The sequence below is a fragment of the Haliotis rubra genome, unplaced genomic scaffold (assembly GCF_003918875.1).
Source record: "Haliotis rubra isolate DU_JTF1 unplaced genomic scaffold, ASM391887v1 Scf985, whole genome shotgun sequence".
In the NCBI taxonomy this organism is placed as follows: domain Eukaryota; kingdom Metazoa; phylum Mollusca; class Gastropoda; order Lepetellida; family Haliotidae; genus Haliotis; species Haliotis rubra.
The window spans coordinates 311,710-332,869 of record NW_025767729.1 but is presented as its reverse complement, the minus strand read 5'-3'; the positions used below and the strand labels follow the sequence as shown (position 1 = coordinate 332,869).

At 39.3% G+C, this 21,160-nt stretch overlaps 1 protein-coding gene and 1 long non-coding RNA gene across 2 annotated transcripts; one reads left to right on the top strand and one right to left on the bottom strand.

The window, feature by feature from the left end:
• Positions 1–1,771: 1,771 nt before the first annotated feature.
• LOC124265582 (solute carrier family 22 member 6-B-like) lies at positions 1,772–19,724 on the bottom strand. The gene is made up of 11 exons (XM_046700369.1): positions 19,462–19,724; positions 14,894–15,056; positions 12,963–13,135; positions 11,015–11,245; positions 6,247–6,449; positions 4,755–5,033; positions 3,579–3,713; positions 3,069–3,154; positions 2,506–2,623; positions 2,276–2,348; positions 1,772–1,938 (listed from the first exon to the last, which is right to left on the bottom strand). The coding sequence occupies exons 2-11, from the start codon at positions 15,042–15,044 to the stop codon at positions 1,783–1,785; spliced, it is 1,605 nt and encodes a 534-aa protein (XP_046556325.1). The 5' UTR covers positions 15,045–15,056; positions 19,462–19,724; the 3' UTR covers positions 1,772–1,782.
• On the top strand, positions 4,298–10,356 carry LOC124265583. The gene is made up of 3 exons (XR_006895487.1): positions 4,298–4,486; positions 8,202–8,204; positions 10,345–10,356. It is a non-coding gene; the product is annotated as an uncharacterized LOC124265583 (long non-coding RNA).
• Positions 19,725–21,160: the final 1,436 nt, after the last annotated feature.

The following is a 21,160-nucleotide window of genomic DNA, read 5'->3' as shown; positions in this document are numbered from 1 at the left end:
TGGCGCCTTAGCCAGCTCGCCCACCGCGCCCCATAATACATGTCGTCGTATCCAAATTGCGCAGATCGATGGTTATAATGTGAATTGCAGGAATAACTGGATTTTCTAGTCCAGATTTGAATGTTTACAGACCGCCCTCATGTAGTTGGGATATTGTTGAACACGTCGTTAAACAACAAACCAACAAATTTGAAAGAAAACGAAAGCAAATAATATCATTTCTAAGTCTAAGTTGAAAGAAGTGTGAAACATACACTTGGTGTAACGTGTGATGGATGAACACAGAATGTGCCAGCGACAAGAGGGTGTGGATTGCTCTGTGTGTCTTATAGCACTAAATGATGAGGACCTTTCGTTCATATCATAATACTGTAGCTAAACAGTCACAAAATATTACCTAGTAGAGCAGCGAGTGAGTGAGTGAGCTTAGTTTTTCGCTGCACTCAGCAATAGTCAAGTATTACCAAGTATATTAATTAGAATGTCTCGTAATTCCTGAAAGTTTTATGTGCAGTATGTATACACTGGTATTGAAAATATAATGCATGCAGAGAATTGTCATAGTGTTTGTTTGTGTAAGAGAAAAAGAAGAAAAGTCGAACAAAACAACAAAAAAGAAAATCAATAGGGAAAATCTAAAAACGTGCTCATTATATTGTCTCAGATTAGGGACAGTACATCTACAATATAAACTGGATTGTGGATAGTTGATATGGCTCGTGTTAATAATCATGAGCATCCAATAAAATATACAAAAACAAAGCAACAAACAAAATACAAAAAAACAGGAAAACATATCAACTCACATAGAGCCAATGATAATCGAAGGAGCAGAGCATATTTTAGATAAATGGAACTCTATAATCTCGCAACAAAATCAATACAACACACGTCATGCTTAATAAACTTGTTGAAACACACATAAAATGCAATATTGAATTATTTCCCTTGTCCCCAGACATGTGCCCCTCCTGTTTGAGTTCCATCAATCAAAGCGTGACAACAAAGAGGGATCAGGACTATTCGTACTGTTGACAACAGACCGATCACTTTCTGATAATATTTGGTTGACTGTAACAATTTGATTTATTAGACCAAATACTAAATCTACTATTGATAGGTATATATCATGTTTCTGATAATAAAATTTAGACTCACTTAAAGCATTATGTATATATATGTGGTTAGACTGAAGATGAATTTCTCCCCTAACTTGGGGGAACCAACTGCAAACCTTGTCCAGATGAATTGCATGAGGATCATGCATCAAATTGCTAAAAAGCATGTGCAAATATCTTGCATGTGCACAGCTGCGTTTTGGTGTAAAGGTTTGTTACGAATTCGCCAATTTTCACTGAGTTTCATCATTTATTGAACTCATGACAATAATCTTTTCAAAGGTACGAATTTGTTTTACAATAAATCAGTTCATGTGTAAACAGTACCTTTAAACAGTATGGAATATTTTGTAAAATCTAGTTCAGAACAGTTGAATGAAGTAAGTGGCTACATTTAAACCAGTGAGTCTAAACTTTTGATGGGTAGTATGTGATCTAAAGCTTTCTTTAAGGCTGACAATACGAACATGTCGTTGTAACCATAACTGATACACATGAAGATTTACGAATTAAATTTCCATTTGATTACCGATGTCATTAACTAATAATTGAATTCCATTGTGTGTACGGCTGAAGATTGTTCATACTTCAGTATTTGCGTCAGGGATATATCTGGAGATATTATTATTCAAAACGCGTCCAGCTTTGTTTTCCCGGGGTAGTGTTAACCTCTTGCAGGAGTTTTATCCCATGCCTTGACGTCCTCTATTGTCTGAGGAAGTTCTCGTCCCTCCGGTTCTGGTAGCTGATAATTGAGTGCAGCTGTTATCAAACACGCTATCCCGAAAATTGTACCAGGAGCCCAAGATATTTCTGCTGCCTGAAATAAAAACTTCTGGATTATATCACAATCATGACAGTAGGAATCAATCCATCCATACGTATATTCAATCGGATTGCGTTGCAGTTGATCATACTAATGGTATTTAAAATTACATTCTTTGGAATATACAGAATATTTAGTTTTGATCAAGATTAATTGAAATTGAAAATGTTACAAAACGGTATAACAGTTTTTTCACTGATAAGGAACAAGTTATACGGATTTACAACTTCTTTGTTCTTGAAGTTGTCAATATATTTCCCAATAACTTGTTCCTCTTCATCATACCAACTTCTAAAATGCGACTGAGAGAAGGTGTTTCATTGGTTCTTACAAGCAGAGATACAAAAGGGGCGATCATTCCTCCAACCCTGGCAGCTGTCGATCCCGATCCCATGCCGACAGATCTGTTGATAGAAAGCTCTACGATATATTCACAATATCACAACACATTTACCATATCATACTGTTGTACACAAACAGTCTCACAAGTTTCATTACGTCAAATGCATTTACATATCCTAAAGCATTTACGCTAGTTTTCTATTTGTTTAAAACAACAACCTGAGATTCGTTGGGTAGATCTCCGGTGCGTACGCAAACATCGCGTTAAAACATGCGGTGTTGCCGACTTTTCCAATAAAGGCCAAGATAGTAGCTGATGTGAGTGCGACTGGTCCGACTGAAACATGTGAAGTGTTGATCATAGGTTTCTGTTTCCAGAGGTCGTTTTGTATGGAGAGGATTATGTTTTGGGCAAATGCGTTCTGGACAGGTGCAACTCGGCTATGTACATGTAAAATAAGTTGAAACAAATATATATACTTTATTCAACATTTAACTTTTGATTTTAATTGGTATGTAAAACTTGTAATGATGTTAAAAGAAATACTGAAATCGTTTCCAGATATATACCACAGTGTAAGATAGGGACAAAAAGCGAAGATGAAGCATACACGTTAAGTGGTGACACTGAATATTTTATATGAAACATGGACAGAGAGGTGACGGTCCACTGGAGAGCATATGCCAGTATTTGATCATTTATAACAGAGGTATTGTAATGTATTCTTAAAGACAAAGCACTGCTCTTTGTGAATATATATCGAGCTATCAATCACTCTCACCCGCCAATCCCTTGATTACTGTAGCCATGAGAAGACATATGCCAGCGAGAGTATGGAAAGTCATGAAGAAGATTCTTCTTCCCCATCTGCATAGAGTGAGCAGTATATGTAAAACAATGCTATTTCCGCTCAGAACGGTTATGAAGATAAGAACACTGACAATGTTTAATCAACAAGATGCAGAAAGACATTTCAATCATCAGTCCAATAAAACCAATGAGCATTTTTAGAGCAGTTTCTGGGTCAATTTAGCAGGAGAGCCGGATTGATAGAGGACGTGTGTCTGGATTGCAGGCTTTGACCACATTATTATGAACACTACAACGGTTATAACCCTGTAAAGCATGTGGTGAAAGTTGGAATCGAACGAGCGACCAATGAAACTGCTAAGAGGCATATACCACTGAACAACAAATCGGGAGGCATTATGCTTCCAGTCTATTAAGAAGACGTGTAATGAATTGTCATGATAATGATAGTCAGAAGAGTGACTCCAAACAAGATATGTACCTTCTTCCGACATACCAGTAGAGTGGCCCTGCTGGTACTTCAGCCAGAGAGTTGAGGAAGAAGTTTAAGTAGAAGTCATCATGCAGGGATGAAGATGTCAGATAGAGGCTGAAGTACGTCAAACTGTCAACCAACCTGCAACATGTTTGTCATCTTTCATCTGTCATAATTTGGACGGTTTAGTAGCCTATTTAAAGCGTCACATTTAAAACCGGAGATGATGGTGTGTAAACGTTATTCAATAATTGACGATGTGCTTTTATGTTTTACAACAAAACATGGTAGTGAAATTATACTAAACATATACTACCACATATCTTACATATCATACCCCCAGAGGGCATTCTGGATTAGAAAAACTTGTAATTAGTCCCTGGCGAAAATATGTTGGAGGTTAAACGTGACTTAATGGACCGTATGGCTGACAGTGTGGCTCGTTGATCACAATATCGATGGCTGGAATGTCTTATCTAGATTTGACTATTTGCAGAACTTGTTCATATAGCAGTGCTATCGTTGTGACCACCGGTGAACAACAAATGCAAACACACAAATACATGTGTCACGTGCATATAAGTTCTAAAACTTATTCATATTCTCTTTTCAAGTGTAATCTATCTATGGAACCATAAGTAAGTGTTATTAACGTTAGTAAATTTCGCATTGCACTCGCACAGTTTCGCTGTGGTTCCCATCAATTAAATATTGAGACAGGTAGATACACAAATAAGCCCAGACATCACAGGTTATGTAACATGTGCGACAATGGATATATAGAAAACGAGTATCATTTCCTTTTAGTGTGTACTGTATACAGTTCCTTGCGCACTATATATATTCCTGCCAAGTTTTACACATACCCTTCTTTGTCAAATTACAATATATTGATGACCTCAAACAACACCTTTGTCATCAGAAATGTAGCAATGTTTGTTTATTATGCTGTAAAGCACCGCCAATCATATATGGCTGCAAACATTTAATATTTGTATTATGGGCCGATGGCCAACATACACTCTGCGAATAAAGAATTTGATATATTAAAATCTTAGATATCACATACAAATCGTTCATACAGTGGCGGATACGTAGTCGGAGTATGTAAACAAACAACGAGATCACTCAGCCAGGTCCTAGCATCCAAAGTACATCACGTACTGTATTTGATATACTCACCAGGAGAACCACACGACACCACTTATCTTCAGCATAAACTTGGTCCGCACCAAATCAAGGCAGTTGTATTTCACGACGTCTGTCTGTTTGTCTGATGGTGTTTCCACATATTTGCTTTCCGTACGGTTCAATTCAACAGACGCTTGTTCAGTTCCAATACCGGGCAATGCTACATTTGACACGTCGATGTTGCTGATCTTGGCTGCCCTCTTGAATACCGCAAAGGCCTTCTTGGCCTTCTTGTTTGTAATTAGCCATCGCAGGGACTCTCCCAGAAAGCTATGTAATTGAAAGTGGCATACAAAATTATAAATGCTATTTTTTAGCGTTATAGTATTTTTGAGAGCCATATGCACTGTGGTAGATACATCTAAATATAGTATTAAAACATGTAACTGAGGAATTTGAATTAGTCTCTCCATTCTAAAGGATATAAATAGTAGCATACAATGGGTTACTATTTTTGGAACCCATGAAAATCCGGGTTAGAATTGGACTTCAGCAACCCATGTTTGTTAAAGGCGACTAATGGGATCTGGTGGTCAGTCTTGGTTGACACATGTCCAAATTGCGTAGATTGACGCTCATACTGATGATCCCTGGATGGTCTAGTCCAACTTCGATTATCTACAGACACCCCGCTATATAGCTGGGATCTTTCTTAAACCAACCAACCAACCAACCATTTTTGGTTTCTGCATGCTTTCGTAGGGTCGATCTATCAGTCTGGTGAATGTTGTCTTTATGGACGATGCCATAGGAGGGTTAAAATCATAAAACATTGAGGAATAATTTGAACTGTGAGTCACGTCGGCAGTATTTCAACCACCATGTACCTTGATCAAGTCATAGTTATGCTATATTTTTATATAAAAGAAGAGCAACATGATAAATAACAATATGTGGAAGATGAACATATGTTTAGTAAATCAGGCAATGATACGTTACATAATCACGACTCCAGATCTCAAGCAACAAATCCAAGGTTAACACTCAAAGGACAGTAGGAACTTATGGTACCTCTTCCACCTACATGAATACCAGAACAATTCACACCTTTCCCTTGCAACTTGGTGATTTAGCAGGAGAATAAAACCACACAAATATTCCCTTCTTAAAACAGAGAAAGACAGAGAACGTTTTCTGTTGTCAGAGTTTCTTCTGAACGCTGCTACAAGAACAGAACATGTATTCTTACCAACAGATTTGACATCTAGAGACAATGACATATGCATGTCCCAGTGTTAGGTCTCCAATGGACGACATAAAGGCCTCAAATCACCGTGCGTCAGCAGATATAATGACTGATGTATCAATGATTGATATTGGGAGTATTATGTCGCCAAACGGAATGAAATGAAAATTCCCCCTTTCCTTATAACAAGGTCACTGCCAAAAAGATGCATAAGTGCGAAATATAATGCTTACGTTCGTGATCATGTGTCCTTGTATTACATGCACGTTTTGGAAATAGCAAGCACCTTAGACTTACATAATCTGGAAAATTACAAGGGTGGAAACAGATACAAAACAGAGCTGTAGGGTTCTCCAGTCCATATCACGCAACAGGTAGGCGGTGCCTGTGAGGAGCATTGTGCAGACACTCCACCCCAAGGTGAACATTGTAGATACTTCTATCCGCCGGTTCATCGGGAACTCCTCCATACCCATTGTGCATGTTGTCACAACAATGCCCTGGATCAACAAAGAAAAGGAGATTTCTAGGAACAGCGAGCCTTTAAAAAGTAATCCACACATGTTATTTAGTTTGTACAGAAAAGGTGTTATTAGCTTCAAATTCATTACACATGGATACTGCCTTGAGCAGTTCTATTTACCTCACATACTTCTGAAGCACTAATATCAGCTAGATTTTTCAGTAGTATTCCATATTTCATACGCCGTTTATGGCAATGAAATAATTTGGACATGTTTATAGCGCAATATATTTATTGTTATTGTTACCCTCTTGGTATTTGAATCTTGCTGATTGAGTCAATCAGATAACATATTAAGCTGATACTCAATCACTTTAAAGCTAAAAACAGGGAAAACAAGAGAGTAGTAATATAAGTTATCACACCGTGTCTCGGGAAATACGAGGTTTTATCAGTCCCGAGTAAGGTTGTACTCCCCGAGCCTTACGAGGGACTGATACAACCCCGTATTTCCCGAGACACGATGTGATAACGCATTTATCTAGCCGAAAGTTTTTACTAAATCAAACAACGTTTTGCTTCAATTTCATTCTCAGTTGTTGTGGCAAAACGTTTCCTTGCTGCCATGTTGACAACAACTGATCGAGGGCGGTGGTGTAGCCTAGTGGTTAAAGCGTTTACTCGTCACGCCGAAGACCCGGGTTCGAATCCCCACATGGGTACAATGTGTGAAGCCCATTTCTGGTGTCCCCCGCCGTGATGTTGCTGGAATATTGCTAAAAGCGGCGTAAAACCAAACTCAGTCAGTCAGCCAGTCAGACAACAACTGATCGATTGACCTCAATGCAGCGCACGTTACTAAAGGCTTGGCGATGCACGCTTTTCTCACTTCGCGTGGTCACCGAGGCGTGGCGGGATAATGTGACTTTTGTACTCCCTGCTAGCGGATCGTGACGGGGGTACATGGTATTTTATCAGAGTCACGTGAACCAATCAAAACTCGACATTCTTACATGAGGCTGGATAAAGCCTTTTGACGTATCTCTGTTTGGACTTTTGAAAACCCATTTCCCTTCGGTCCACCCAATATATATATCCTCCTGGGACCCAGCAATGACATTTTTTCCTACAACTTAGACAGGCCTGGTTTTATTGTCAAATATTGATCACTTATGAAGGTGATAGACCCAGTTTGAATCCATTGATATCCCCCATGCTAATTTAAGGGGTCCTCATATTATGTGGAAACGGGGTCCAAGCTTGCCAAAAATATTTCCAATGTCCATGCACGTGGACAATATAAGAATGCCATGTTCAAAGAGATATGCAGTACAAAACAAGATAGCATGCTAAATTAAACAGTTGTCATGACAACCAATCTGTAAGTGAAGCAATAAGTGTTCTTTATTTGGAAAAAAACGTCACTGAAAATCCTTCTTTTACAAATTTTGCCCCTTGTTCTGGAAAATAATTATCATGAAGTCAAAACTTAACACGGATCAAAACATAAACGTTTAATACTGAAATTGACTTCACCAGGGTGTTGCACATGTCTGAAGAAGAACTGATGCAACATCAATGGACAATAAACATGACACAAAAAGAACTTCAATTATAACTTCAGAACTCTCAAACTTTAACTTCAATACTGTAAAACGTTAATTTTGTGTTGCCCCTTTTAGAACATGTGAGTTGCTTCACAGATGGAAGTTTTCAAAACATTCACGCATGCAAAGAAAGACCTTGCACTCTGTGCACATCAGTCGAGATTTGCCAGCTTTGCATCCAGGATGTCGACAACGAGCCTCATTCTTCAACTCAACAAACCTGGGCAAATGTTTTGCTTCTGGAGGCAATGGGACTCTCTTCCGGAGAGGCTCATCTAGCACATCAGCTGGAGCTGCAGTACATATCTTCAGTGTAAACGAGGCATTCACCAACAGCCATACGGAAATCAAGAAACTGCAATTGCTAGAGCTTTTTCCTCTGTTCAAAATTCATGAGTTGACCAAACTCATGTCAAGCACGTGGACGATTGTTCTTACAGTCCATTTGCTTGTGCGTGCTGAAATCCTGTACAGAGATATCATCCTGTCATTCTGGTTTAGACCAACGCCTGCAGTCTCCTTCAGGGTCGAGACCAAGTTCAGTTGAAGCCATCAAACCTGATTTATTATCATACCATTGCACAAGTGCAATTTTTCCATCTTCACGAACAAGCTGATTTGATGAACCACGCCCTTGTCTAGCCAACACTCCATCAGCGAGAAGCTGCTGACGAGCAGCTGCAGGGACAGATCTTTTCATGATGGTTCCTGTTCCGTTGATGTGTAGCTCCATCAAGTTATCAAACAAAGGCATGTTTGTGAAATACCTGTCCATATACACAGATGAGCCTTCTGGGAGGGATGAAATTAGCCGTAGGACAACAAGACCATCAACTGGCTTATTTGAATTATCTGGAGCAACAGTCTGCTCTTTGCCTTGATATATCTAAATAGCAAGGACTAATCCAGATCAAGATGCAATGACAAAGTTCTTGAGTCCAGTTGGATTTGGCTTTCCTGTGATATGCATTCCATTGTGTCCTGTGAATGGAATCATCTGCTCATCCACACATACTGTCATCGGTCTAGGAAGTTGTAAACACTCATGTTTCACCTGTTCCAAAAGTGGGCGTATTTTCCACAATTTATCACTGCGCCGAGCTTAGTCTGACACATCAAGATCATTAACAATCTTTATATGCCCTTATCCTAAAATATAGATCTCGACTCATTGCTTGCACAATTGCTTGAACCTGCTGTTGCTCTTGCCCAATACATCTGTGCTCTATGATAGCGTAAACTCCCCATGATGATGTCGAATTTCTGCAGGAATTGTGTTCAGTGGACGACCGTGCTTTTGGAGATATGTCACATTGGTGTTCCTGGCAATCATTTAAAACATATCATCATTAAAGTATTCTGTGAACACATAAGTTAGATATTTCAGAAAATCTGAATCGTTGGCATCCTCTGGATGTAGTTGATGTCCACTCCCAGTAAAGTTGTCTGATCTTTACCATTGCATCTGTCTGCCTCGTCCACCAATGCCACGAGCTCGTCTCCCTAACGGTCTCCCACGACCTCTTCCTCTGCCCCTTGCCAGCTCTGGACGGAAGCAATATCCATATCTTCTTCAGAACTTGATGAATGTTCTGAGTCAGAGTTCTCAACTTGTTCCATTGCTGGTTGTATATCATGATCAGGTTCCAGTTCTGATTCTGAATCTGATTCATTTTTTGATACTGAAAACGTACGATCACTATCAGAATCCTCAAAACTTTCGGCCTCTGAAGAGTCACCATCAGACAAACTTAAGTCAGAATCATCCAACATTTGCAGGACATCTTCTGTATTGAGTCGCTTTGCAAGTCTCTTTGGCTTAACTGAAACAGCAAATTAAAACTGTCAAAATGAAAGATAGTAAATTTTGTTTAAGATGAAAGAAAATAATTTCTGAACAAATGATTTGCATCTCATTTTCAAGTTTGATCAGGATTCATTTCGACCTGATGTCCACATACAAGGACATCATTTTTCTGATCTGAAACCCAATGTCCCCATCGAGGTACATAGAATTTAACTGCAAATTTCACTCACATATACAATTGGCAAAACTTTTGTATTAATGAAATTAGAAACCATGTATATTCAAAAGTAGTTTGGTCATGTCAAATTTTCTGAGATAATTCAGATTTTTTGTAAAATAAAGCGAATACCTGGTGAGGTGGACCTGCTGTCTGCTACAACCACGTGGGCCATCTTCTTTTTTACTTCCAGTATGGAGAACTCCAAAATCACCTCCCTTGAAAGTGTCAGTTGACAGTCTGATAGTGTCCACAAACGAGGACCATGAGTTTTTTTTGCATCCTGTGATTAAGTTCTAAGTGATTAATTGATGTGATAACTGTAATGTTTGTTTGTCCTCAGTTGATGACATGATTTCCATGAGGATATATATATGGTTCGTTCTTTACTCTTCAGGGAGATTGTAGCAGTTACAGTAACTGCTACAATATCCCTGAAGAGTAAAGAACGAAAAATGTTGGAGAAAAAGGCATTCTGTTTTTTATTTATCTATGTGCGTATACACACACAAACACACAAACACAAACACACACACACACACACACACATATTGAAGATCATAGCCATTAAGGTGGTCTTTAAATATTTCAGTCTGAACCAGACACTCCAGTGGCAGTCAATGGGATCCCGTTATTTGCCTCTCACAGCAGTAAGTGTGGACACCTCTCTACTTGAACAAGTTTACTGAGCTTGCAATGATGACCACCGCCCTAATTCCAGATGAACTCTCCATGAACCTATAAAGATTATGCAGGTGCCTCTCCACACGCTTGGAGTGACTGAAGGTAAAGTACACTTAACAAAGTATTGTAAGAGAACTTACTGTGTGCCTGCCGACAGGTGTCATGTCATCTTTACGTAAGGACGTTTACATGTATAGGTTCGTGTATGCTTATCTGAAGCTGTTTATAATACCAGCTTAAACTGCTGCAATTTCTTTTTGAAGAGTAAGCAAATATATGAACATTACCTGTTGGAAAATTCCATTCACCAATCTCAGACCAGAAAAAGCTGCGATATTCGGAGCGAACGCTAAAGCAAGACCTGCACCGGCCGTCAACACGTGTGACATGACAAGGAAAGGTTTCCTCCCGAATTTGTCCGACATCACCGAGACCGTGGCTGCGCCAATCCCTTGTCCTACGATGAAGAGTGACTGCGGGAGGCGACCGAGGAAGACATCCCCACACACGAGATCCCACTTAAACAAATAAATGTCAGTCTCTGAAGGGGTAGTTTCAGGTCATCAACGAACATTTACTCTCTATTTATTATGAAATCTTGTGTTTAGTCACGATATGGTTGAAATATTACCGATGTGACTATAACTTTAACTCACCCACTCACTATCAACGAGCATGTCCATAATCGTGTTTTGTCTCTAATACCGTATTTGCTGCACTTAGTAAGTGGAAAAAGTATTTTTACTTTGGAGATTTTATAGCCATCATATATATTGTTTTTATATGACATCTTAAAGGACACAACATTGTGATATTTGTAACCAAAGAATGAAACACATGAAGATCAACAATATCATAAATTCTCCTTCTTATTTCCTTATCAGCACCTACATTTGAGGGCATCATTTCCTCACTTATTCACTGGCATGTGGACTGAGGCGGTGGAGATCTTGGTATGGAAACGAGTGAGTTCCACAACCAATCGCTCTAGGCCTTTTGAGGGTAGGACTTCCTCCACATGAACTGATAGTCTCATCACTTTTTTTAATAACTTGTTGTTTACGTGATATTACTTGATAATGCTTCTTTAATCAATACTCAGGATATTTTTAAGTTAACGTGACGACCACAGTTCTGCTTGCGTTTACAGTTCAAGAGGTTTAGGACCCCTTGTGAAAACTGAACGCTACTGCTATCTGAGGATAATTCGGATGGAATATTTGTTTCCTCATCCAAAACATCTGTGTGAAATTTGGGGATAGGACATTTAAGCAAGACATAAGCATAGGTTTGGTTACCGTTTCTGCTCCTGTCCTTGCCGATCAGTGTGCCTATCCATACAATTCAGATTTCATCTCGGACTGACACATTCTTAACAAACAAATTTGGTCACGAAGGTTAACTTGAAAATGAGGTATATCTAAGATCTTATGTTGGTTAATAATGATTCATGAACGGATGCTCATGATCTAATCGGAGTTGTACAACGATTCTACTTTTGAGACCAGCAGAAACGTACTGATCCAATGTGTATATAGTTAAGATGTTGTCCGTGAGCATGCAAAGTGTTATTGGTGCACTGTACACCGCTCGCAGTTACACTCGTTTAACTTTGTTTATCCAGGAATGAAAACGTATCCCAAAATAGAAAGACAAACTGTTTCTACCCATTACTGGTCACTTTAAATTCTTATCCTTTTCAACCACTCATTTTTTTTCACGGAACGAGAATGTTACTGTAACATATGTAATATTTGGGATTACACTGTTTTAGTAAAGTACAGATTCTAGTACTTTTGGGGGGGGGGGGTTTGAGTCCCATCCGGGATTCGAACCCACACCCTTTAGATTCAGGCAGATATTCGCCAGCACACAAAGTCAGCCGCCTAGCCCGCGCTGCCACCGCGACTTTATGTGCTGGCGATTAGGTGCCTGACTCTGAGGGTGTGGGTTCGAATCCCGGATGGGACTCCCCCAAAAAAAAATAATAATAATAATAATAAATAAAAAAATAAAAAAAATAATAAAATAAGTACTACAATCTGTACTTTACTAAGAAAGTGTAATCCCAAATATAACATATGTTACATTTGACCACTTTCTAAATGGCATTGTGTAATCAGAGCATGTTACTGTAGGGTCTTGTTTTGTTTGTCCAGAGGTCGTAAATAGCTACAGTCATGTATAATCGAAAGTGGTATAATAACATATTTTAAGAAACATAATATTACTTACCTCCGACACAATGGAATGATCTCTCTCCATGTCATATGTCCAGGCATTGCATGCATGTGTTGACGTGACATTGGCTGTGGTGTTCCGTACAGACACGTCGCATTTGCCGTAGTCGGTGTTGGTGTCGTTGCCATAAAGTGGCGTGACAGCACATTGTTGTTTCACGGGCTGAGCTGTTGAAAAAGCACGAGTGTTCCTTCAGCATGTAATATATTACATTTACGGTCAGCAAGTGCGTATGTACAATGTCGAAATGTATCGATGAACATGTGCACATGTGCATTGATATGGATACACGTATGCATGTATATGTTTGTATGCATGCACCACGAATAACAACCGTTATGGACACAGGAATATAGTAGCACAATGTAAGAGCCATTGCAAAAGTCGGGGTGGAATCTGTAGCCTGAGGAGCTATATACAGGCTATAGGTGCACGACACCGCGACATAGTCCAGGATAAAGTGTGTGAGTGAGTTAAAATTCAAAGTCACTTTGGCAATATTTCAGCCATATCGTGACTAAAACAAGTTATAGATTTACAATAATTAAAGATAAATTCTAAATCCTGTCAACGAAGGACAGTAAAACAACCAGAATATCACAGATATAAATGTAAAACTAGTAATTAAATCTAAAACATTTTAACTATAGAGGAAAACACAATATAAAAATAGGCTATAGATCGCCAACAACTGAAGGTAGATCACCATACTAGGGACTCCAGGATAAAGCACAAATGAGAAAACGTAATGACATATTGGGCAAGCACACTTTTTTTCATCTGGCGAATGAGTTCACTTCTGACGAACAACGCCACAGAGATATATACTCCAGTGAATTTCGCAGGGATTGCATAGAAATCGCATCATATGGTACCCAACAGTTGTCTCTATCTACAACAGCAGATTATATACTGCATGTGGGGGCAGCTCTGCATATTTACTTGGGTAAACGATGATTTTATAATTTTCAACAAACATTCACCTATTATTTGTTATCACAAATAGTTTTACCATTAAATTTAAATGTTTCACTTAACATGCATGTATTCGTTCTTATGACTATGGAATGGAGTTTTGTCGAGTCTGGACCAAACAATCCGGTGATCAACAGCATCAGCATCGATCTGCGCACCTGGTATGTGTCAACCAAGTCAGTGAGCCTGACCAGCCGATCCCGTTAGTCGCCTTTCATGACAAGCATGAGTTTCTGGAGACCAATTCTAATCCAGATCTTCATGGGTTCTAGGGCTTGGGTGATGGTAACTCCCATACTGGAACACATATATAGTTATGACACCTGTAGCACTAGATCGCTTTGTACAACGGTCGTCGGGATGCATGTGTAAAGATGCTCTACAAGTGATCATGAAGACGGCTTTAGGCGCAGTGAACTCTTTCTCTCAAATTCACGTTGACTACAACATAGACAAACAGACGGACATACAGACATACAGACATTTTATTCAGTAATAGGCCACTGGCCCAAAATACATTCATAAATATGATATGAAGTTACATGCGTTTTACCAGGGAGACTATATAACGTTGTAGATTATCCCTGGTTTTACATAAAAACATCAGAATCTCTTATTTTCCCAACATTATATAAATATAGGCACAAATTATTTACAACATTTATGTTTGTTGAAGTCATTATGTTTATAAAACTGTGTTGTGAAATAGGATGTTTCAAATATTTACCCAGAAATTTATTCCTTATATCTAAGTAGGCTTTACAATAAAGTAAAACATGTATTTCATCTTCAATTAAATTAAGATTATTTTTGTAGCAAAAAAGACAGAATCTTGAATAATAAGGGACATTGTTATATCTACCGGTCTCAGAACTAAGTTTAAATTTACCGCATCTAAATTTTGTTAAACAATTTCTTAAATAACAACTACATCTACAACATAGACATACCTATGAACACGAAGTTGAGGAGGTGGAAGCAAACTGTTAGGTTTCCAATACCGAGCAGGACAGCTTGGAGTAGCTGATACCGACCCAATGTGCCCAGCAGTTGTAGGACACTGTCTATAGTCCGTAGTGAGGTCTTCTTGTCGTCGGCCATAATATTTATTCACTGAAAAGTGAGGTAGTGAGTTTAGTTTCACGCCGGTTTTAGCAATATTCCAGCAATATCATGGCGGGGCACACCAAAAATGGGTTTCACACATTGTACCCATGTGGGGAATCGAACCCGGGTTCTCGGCGTGACGAACGCTTAACTACTAGACTACCCCCATCACCCTTCACTGAAAGAGACATGGGACATTCACGTGTGGCAATGTAGAGCAAGGGGAGAAGGTCATAGTTATTATACAATACTAACTGCCATTAAATGTCTTTGTACATCTAAATGTGTAGAGTCGAGTGAATAATGTAAATACGTTTTGCAGCGTCATACAAATCTTGTACAATGTCAAACACAATGTAAATGGATATGTGTTTCAACCTTACCTTACCGTTAACGAGTCCGTGAAGTTTGAGATTACCACCCTTGTCTTAAGCCTCATTCATTATTCCTTTCTGCCTTGAGGGCAGTGATTATTCATTGTCCTCGCCTTTACAGGAGTGCCCGCGTATTTTGGCATAAATTGCCTCCTATGTTACAGTGTTATTGATGGTGTTGTTGAAGAATTAAACCTTCCTTTTCCAACGTCTTTTACCAGGTGACATGTTATATTGGGCAATACACATGCAACTGAGATATGCGCAGGGTTCATGTTTCGATAAAAAGATAACGAGCTGGTAGAAATATGAGTTGTGAGGTATTGGATTGATGTTGTAACACTTCTATAGCGACGTGCATGCACGTGTATGTGTGGGACATTTATAGTGCTAGTCCGCAGTTAGACATCATCGGTCCCCACTCAGCTATAGTATACGGACTCCGATCTGGCAATACAATGTTTTATCCACTTAATGCCGGGCACCATTCAGGGTCACAAGGAGTGCCATGGTTTAACATCTGTTTGTATGACAGGGCGATCAAAAAACTGACACACTGTTTCCACTTGATGTCTTGATGTAGACGGTTGATAGTAACACGAACACCTTACTATTTTGAGTATGTTGTGAATGCGTACATATGAGACATACATATGCTGTAAAGGCAGATATGTTCATATGTGTAATCACCAGAGTGTATGAGAATTTTTACGCGGTTATGAATACTACATTTGGATATTGTAAGCATTGCCAAGAAGTATTATTTGCGTCCCATAAATTCTTAAAATTATGGACATTTACCTAATCGTACATTTTACCAGGAGCTCAATATAGCTGAAATGATAATACGCTTAAAGAGCATGGTGAAACGAACCATCAATGCCGGAAGTTTGTATTTAGTAGTCGCTGCTGATTGATGGACGAATACTGGTACATGTAAGTAGCCAAAACGTCTTTTTGAACGCCGTACTGAGCAATATTCGAGCTACACGGCGGCGGTTCTTGACCAGACAAACCAGTAAATAATCGCATCTGGACAAGACAATCCAGTGAGCAACAGTATGTGCATTGGCCTACGCAATTGGGATACGGTGACACGTGTCAACCCGGTCAGTGAGACAGTTGGTTGCTGGAGACCAATTTAACCCGGAACTAAACGTTTTACTGTATATAGTCAGTGAAAATGTACGACATGCAATTAAGGTCTAAAATGAGTGAGCGAGTTTAGTTTTACGCCGCACTCAGTAATATTCCAGCTATATGGCGGCGGTCTGTAAATGATCGAGTCTGGACCAGACAATCCAGTGATCAACAGCATGAGCATCGATCTGCGCAATTGGGAACCGAGTCAGCGAGTGTCAACCAAGTCAGCGGGCCTGACCACCCGATCCCGTTAGTTGCCTCTTACGACAAGCATGGATTACTGAAGATCAATATTGCAACCCGGACCTTCACGGGTATAACGTCTAAAGAAAACGATTGTACAATAGCGTGAAGGCCACGCCATGGCTGCCTCTCAGACCTGGATCCGGTTGTATCATTGCTTCATTAACTAATGTCAACATTAAACCCTAATGATACATTAAATCCTTAATGCATCATTAGTTAATGGCATCATTAAAAACGGTTGTATCAAACACTTATTAGCGTATCATTATCTAATGACGTCCTAATGTAAATATTTTCATTAAATCCGGGAATTCCCCTAATATTTTCCCACAATTCCGCGCTGTAAACATGTAAGTGTTGCTCTCCGTCGTCTGTCAAAATGGCATCTTTGCGGGCTAAACCTCGGGACAAAAACAAACATTTCGACTGCTGTGAAGAAACACGTCTAAATAATTCTGAAACGTCGCCGATAAACCTAGAATCGGTTGGGATGTTTTGGAAAATACACGAACACGAATGCCGAAGTGGTCTTTGTCACTATAACAAAGTTGTCAGCAAATTCTCGCCAAGTGATCTGAGTTACAATGACTTAGTATTAAGCATACCGGAGTGAGGCCCCCTTATCTTTATAAGCGTGTGACCTTTATTTGACGTCATAGGGGAAATTCCATTTTCAACACATATTGCGAGTCACTTTTAAGATTGAGCGTATAACGTTATACATAAGCACACAAACTAATTTAATACATACCTATGTCATTCAGGTATCAGGTAGAATTTTGTTCGCTCACACTTTCCGTAAAGATGCCAATTGAAAATATAGTAGCACAGTACTTTTATCAGTGCACGATAAACAGCAGAGAAATCTACTGTTTTTAACGCAAAACAAAATTAGGCGTAACATTTAGCAATGTCTACTTTTCAAACTGAGTTTATACCATGAGATAGTACGTTGAATACTCTACATTTCTGTGTAATTTTATAGCTGTAGGTAGATCCAGTGCGGCGCAAACAAAATTCTGGCGCAATGTTCACTTTTCCAGGACGTTTAATGATGCTCTAATGATACCACAGGACCTTCATTAAGTTAATGACGCACTAATGACAACAGAGCATCATTAAAACGTTAGTACAACAGAATTTAATGATACATTAGTTAATGAACGTTTAATGGCACGTTAATGCTTCATTAAAGTTTGATACAACCGGGTCCAGGTCACAACAGCTGTTTTGCTGCACAGTGTAGTGATCATAGTAACAGGTCCGTACATGTTTCTCTGCTATCATAAACAATCAAACTGAACAAGAACAATCGTACAAAAACAATGCAATGTAACGTCATGTCCTATTACTGCCATGGTGGACGTGAAGTTTGAATTTTAAAGAAACAGAATTAGGTGTTTAGAGTATTATTTGAGTCACTCAACTGGATGTCAGTTTAATGCCAGAGAAAACAATGACATAATGCAAACTTTACTTCATTAAAACTGCCAAACACAGAGAGGTGATTAATACCGACATGACAGTCCCAGGCACATAAAGGGTGCTGGGAAATGCGTCCATTGACAGAGAAACGCATTTAAAGTAACCGTGTTGCCTTCACAACATTCACCCAAAATGCATATTCATTGAAATTGAAGGTGGGGGCTATTCATGTTTGAATATAAGCAGGCAAGTGCAAAATATCAGCATTTAACCAAAAACTGAAATATACCAGAATTATGACACTTATTTCGCATCATCAGTGCATACCATTGTGGAAATTCAAGCCCATGTATACAGAAGCGATAATGTGCACCTGAACACAAAAATGAACTTTAAAAATCAAATTATGAATCGTGTTCAACCTCAAATCAGAACTGTTGGGATCATTTGTTGGACATGTACAAATATCAATAAAATAATATGTGGCATGTCATTATCAAAGGCCATGAAGACGTATATATACACACAATATACCCTTGGTATTTAACACATCAAACATGTATTGCATATCAATTGTCATCCATTTAAACAGGGAATGACTGTATAATAGACAAACATTTTACACGTAAAACGTAATTAATGTAAAACGAAACACGTGAATCATTTTTGACTACGCTTTCTTTCTAAAGTACAAATGCTGGGATTCGAACCCTCACGTTCAGAGTGAGGCACCAATTCACCAGCATATCACGTCAGTTATCTGACACACACATGACCGTCACACATTGTATAGCAGATGTCTCGTGATCATGAGAATAGAGAAAATATACATTGATTTAATTCTGACTGACTGACTGAGTTTAGTTTCACGCCGCTTTTAGCAATATTCCAGCAATATCACGGCGGGGGACACCAGAAATGGGCTTCACACATTGTGCCCATGTGGGGAATCGAACCCGAGCCAACGCTTGAACCACTAGGCTACCCCACCGCCCCGATTTAATTCTGAAATGGCACGATGTAAAAACATATTTCTACAGGCTTGGTTGAACATAAACCATATATAACTCACAACTCGTTGTCTCAAAACTAACTTGCCTTAAGTCTTGAAAGCAACTCTTATGGCGAATGTTTTTTATCGTATCGCTATATGTATATCTAATATAGACCATAATTCAGAGAGTAATATATGTAGAATATGAAAAAAAGAAAATATGATATACCTGGTCCGTGCAGACAGCTGACTGTGAAAGAACGAACGGATACACAGACAAGTCCTGAGACAATACCTATGCACTGTACACGGCGGTCTTGTGGCTACATAAGGCCACAACCACACAGGTCGTGTTGACTTGGAAGGTAAACAGCCCAACGTGACCTTAAATGTTTGAATATCACATGCCTAAGGACTGTAAGCAGCGTTTAGTCTGTTCACACATTATCCTGTAGATGCAACTGATAATGCAGTTGCACATGCATACATACGTAGGCGCCGGCGTAAAACAGCTCCACTGTGAAAAAATTTCGTATATTTTTAAAGATGTTCTGAACTGCTGCAGGCTAAGGTGAGTACGACAAAGAGTATGTCTGGTTTTATGTGTCAAGCGTAAAGTTTCGTGTTTCAAACTGCTGTTGCAAAAGAAACACAACAAGCTATAGATTGATAAAAAGCATGTTTGATTGAGCCGGGTTTTCCCTCGCCGTGTCACGTAATTCGAAAATTCCACTCGAAAAATCAGTGCACTTTTTGTTGCGTAGCGGGTTGCATGAAAGTTATTGTTCCCAGTCAGAAACCCAGATTGTTTCCTTCGTGGCCGAATATAAAAGAATTTTCTCTCTTCAGAAATGTGTTTTGTTATGAGGATCACGCGGACCAATAAAATCTCACATGTGTAGGTTCGGCACGTGTATTTTACCGAGTTGGCGAATTTATAGGTAACGTGAGTTGCGATAGGGTTTCACGTCACATTTAATATTATTTCATTGTGTGCACGTATTTGTCGCTGTTAGTTAGCCAGCTCGGACACAGTGCCACAGTATAGCATGTCCCTATTCAAGCATTATGGTCCCACAGCCAGCCAGTTCTGTGTGTTTTTACCCGTGACGATCTGGGTTAAAACTGATCTTCAGCAACCCAAGAGGCGAGTAACGGTATCGAGTGGTCAGGCTCGCTGACATGGTCAACATATGTCATCGGTTCCCAATTACGTAGATCTATGCTCAAGTTGTTGATCACTGGGTTGTCTGGTCCAGATTCGATTGTTTGCAGACCGCCGCCGTTTAGCTGGGATACTGCTGAGTGCGGTGTTAAACAGAAACCAACCAACAGACCAAGCAGTTCTTCTTTTATCCAAGAGACCTGTTAAAAAATGGCGACACGCAGGGTAAGAGCAAGCGGAGCTTGTATACATATCTTGGTAAGACGTAACTAGAAGGCATGACAACCGACTTGTTCATATCCGGACAGAGGCTCTGTTTACCAGTTAGCGAAAACAGAAACTGAATATTTCATCCTTTGTTCTGGTTGACATAGTCCATATGTCGTAAGTAAGTGAGGGAGTTTGGTTAAACGTCGTATAAACAGCATGGGGGAGGACTGAAACTACGTATTACGGGGTCTTTTGTTGACAAACTGCATAATTTCATGAAGATATATCAACAAATACTCAATACTCAATTTGCTTTGATAAGTCAGGAGATTGGATAGATGTGAGGAACGGCACTGATCAAGTACCTGCAAAACAGGCCCTAGCACAGCAGAAATACACCCATGAAAATATTAACACTATAGGACACCCCTTCTTATGCCACCCAGAAAGAGTGGTTGGAGACTTTTATCATGTAAATCAGAACCTTTTAGCCGACACCAATCCAGGAAGGCCTGTGATTTCTGCAACACCATGAATCATCCAAACAATAATG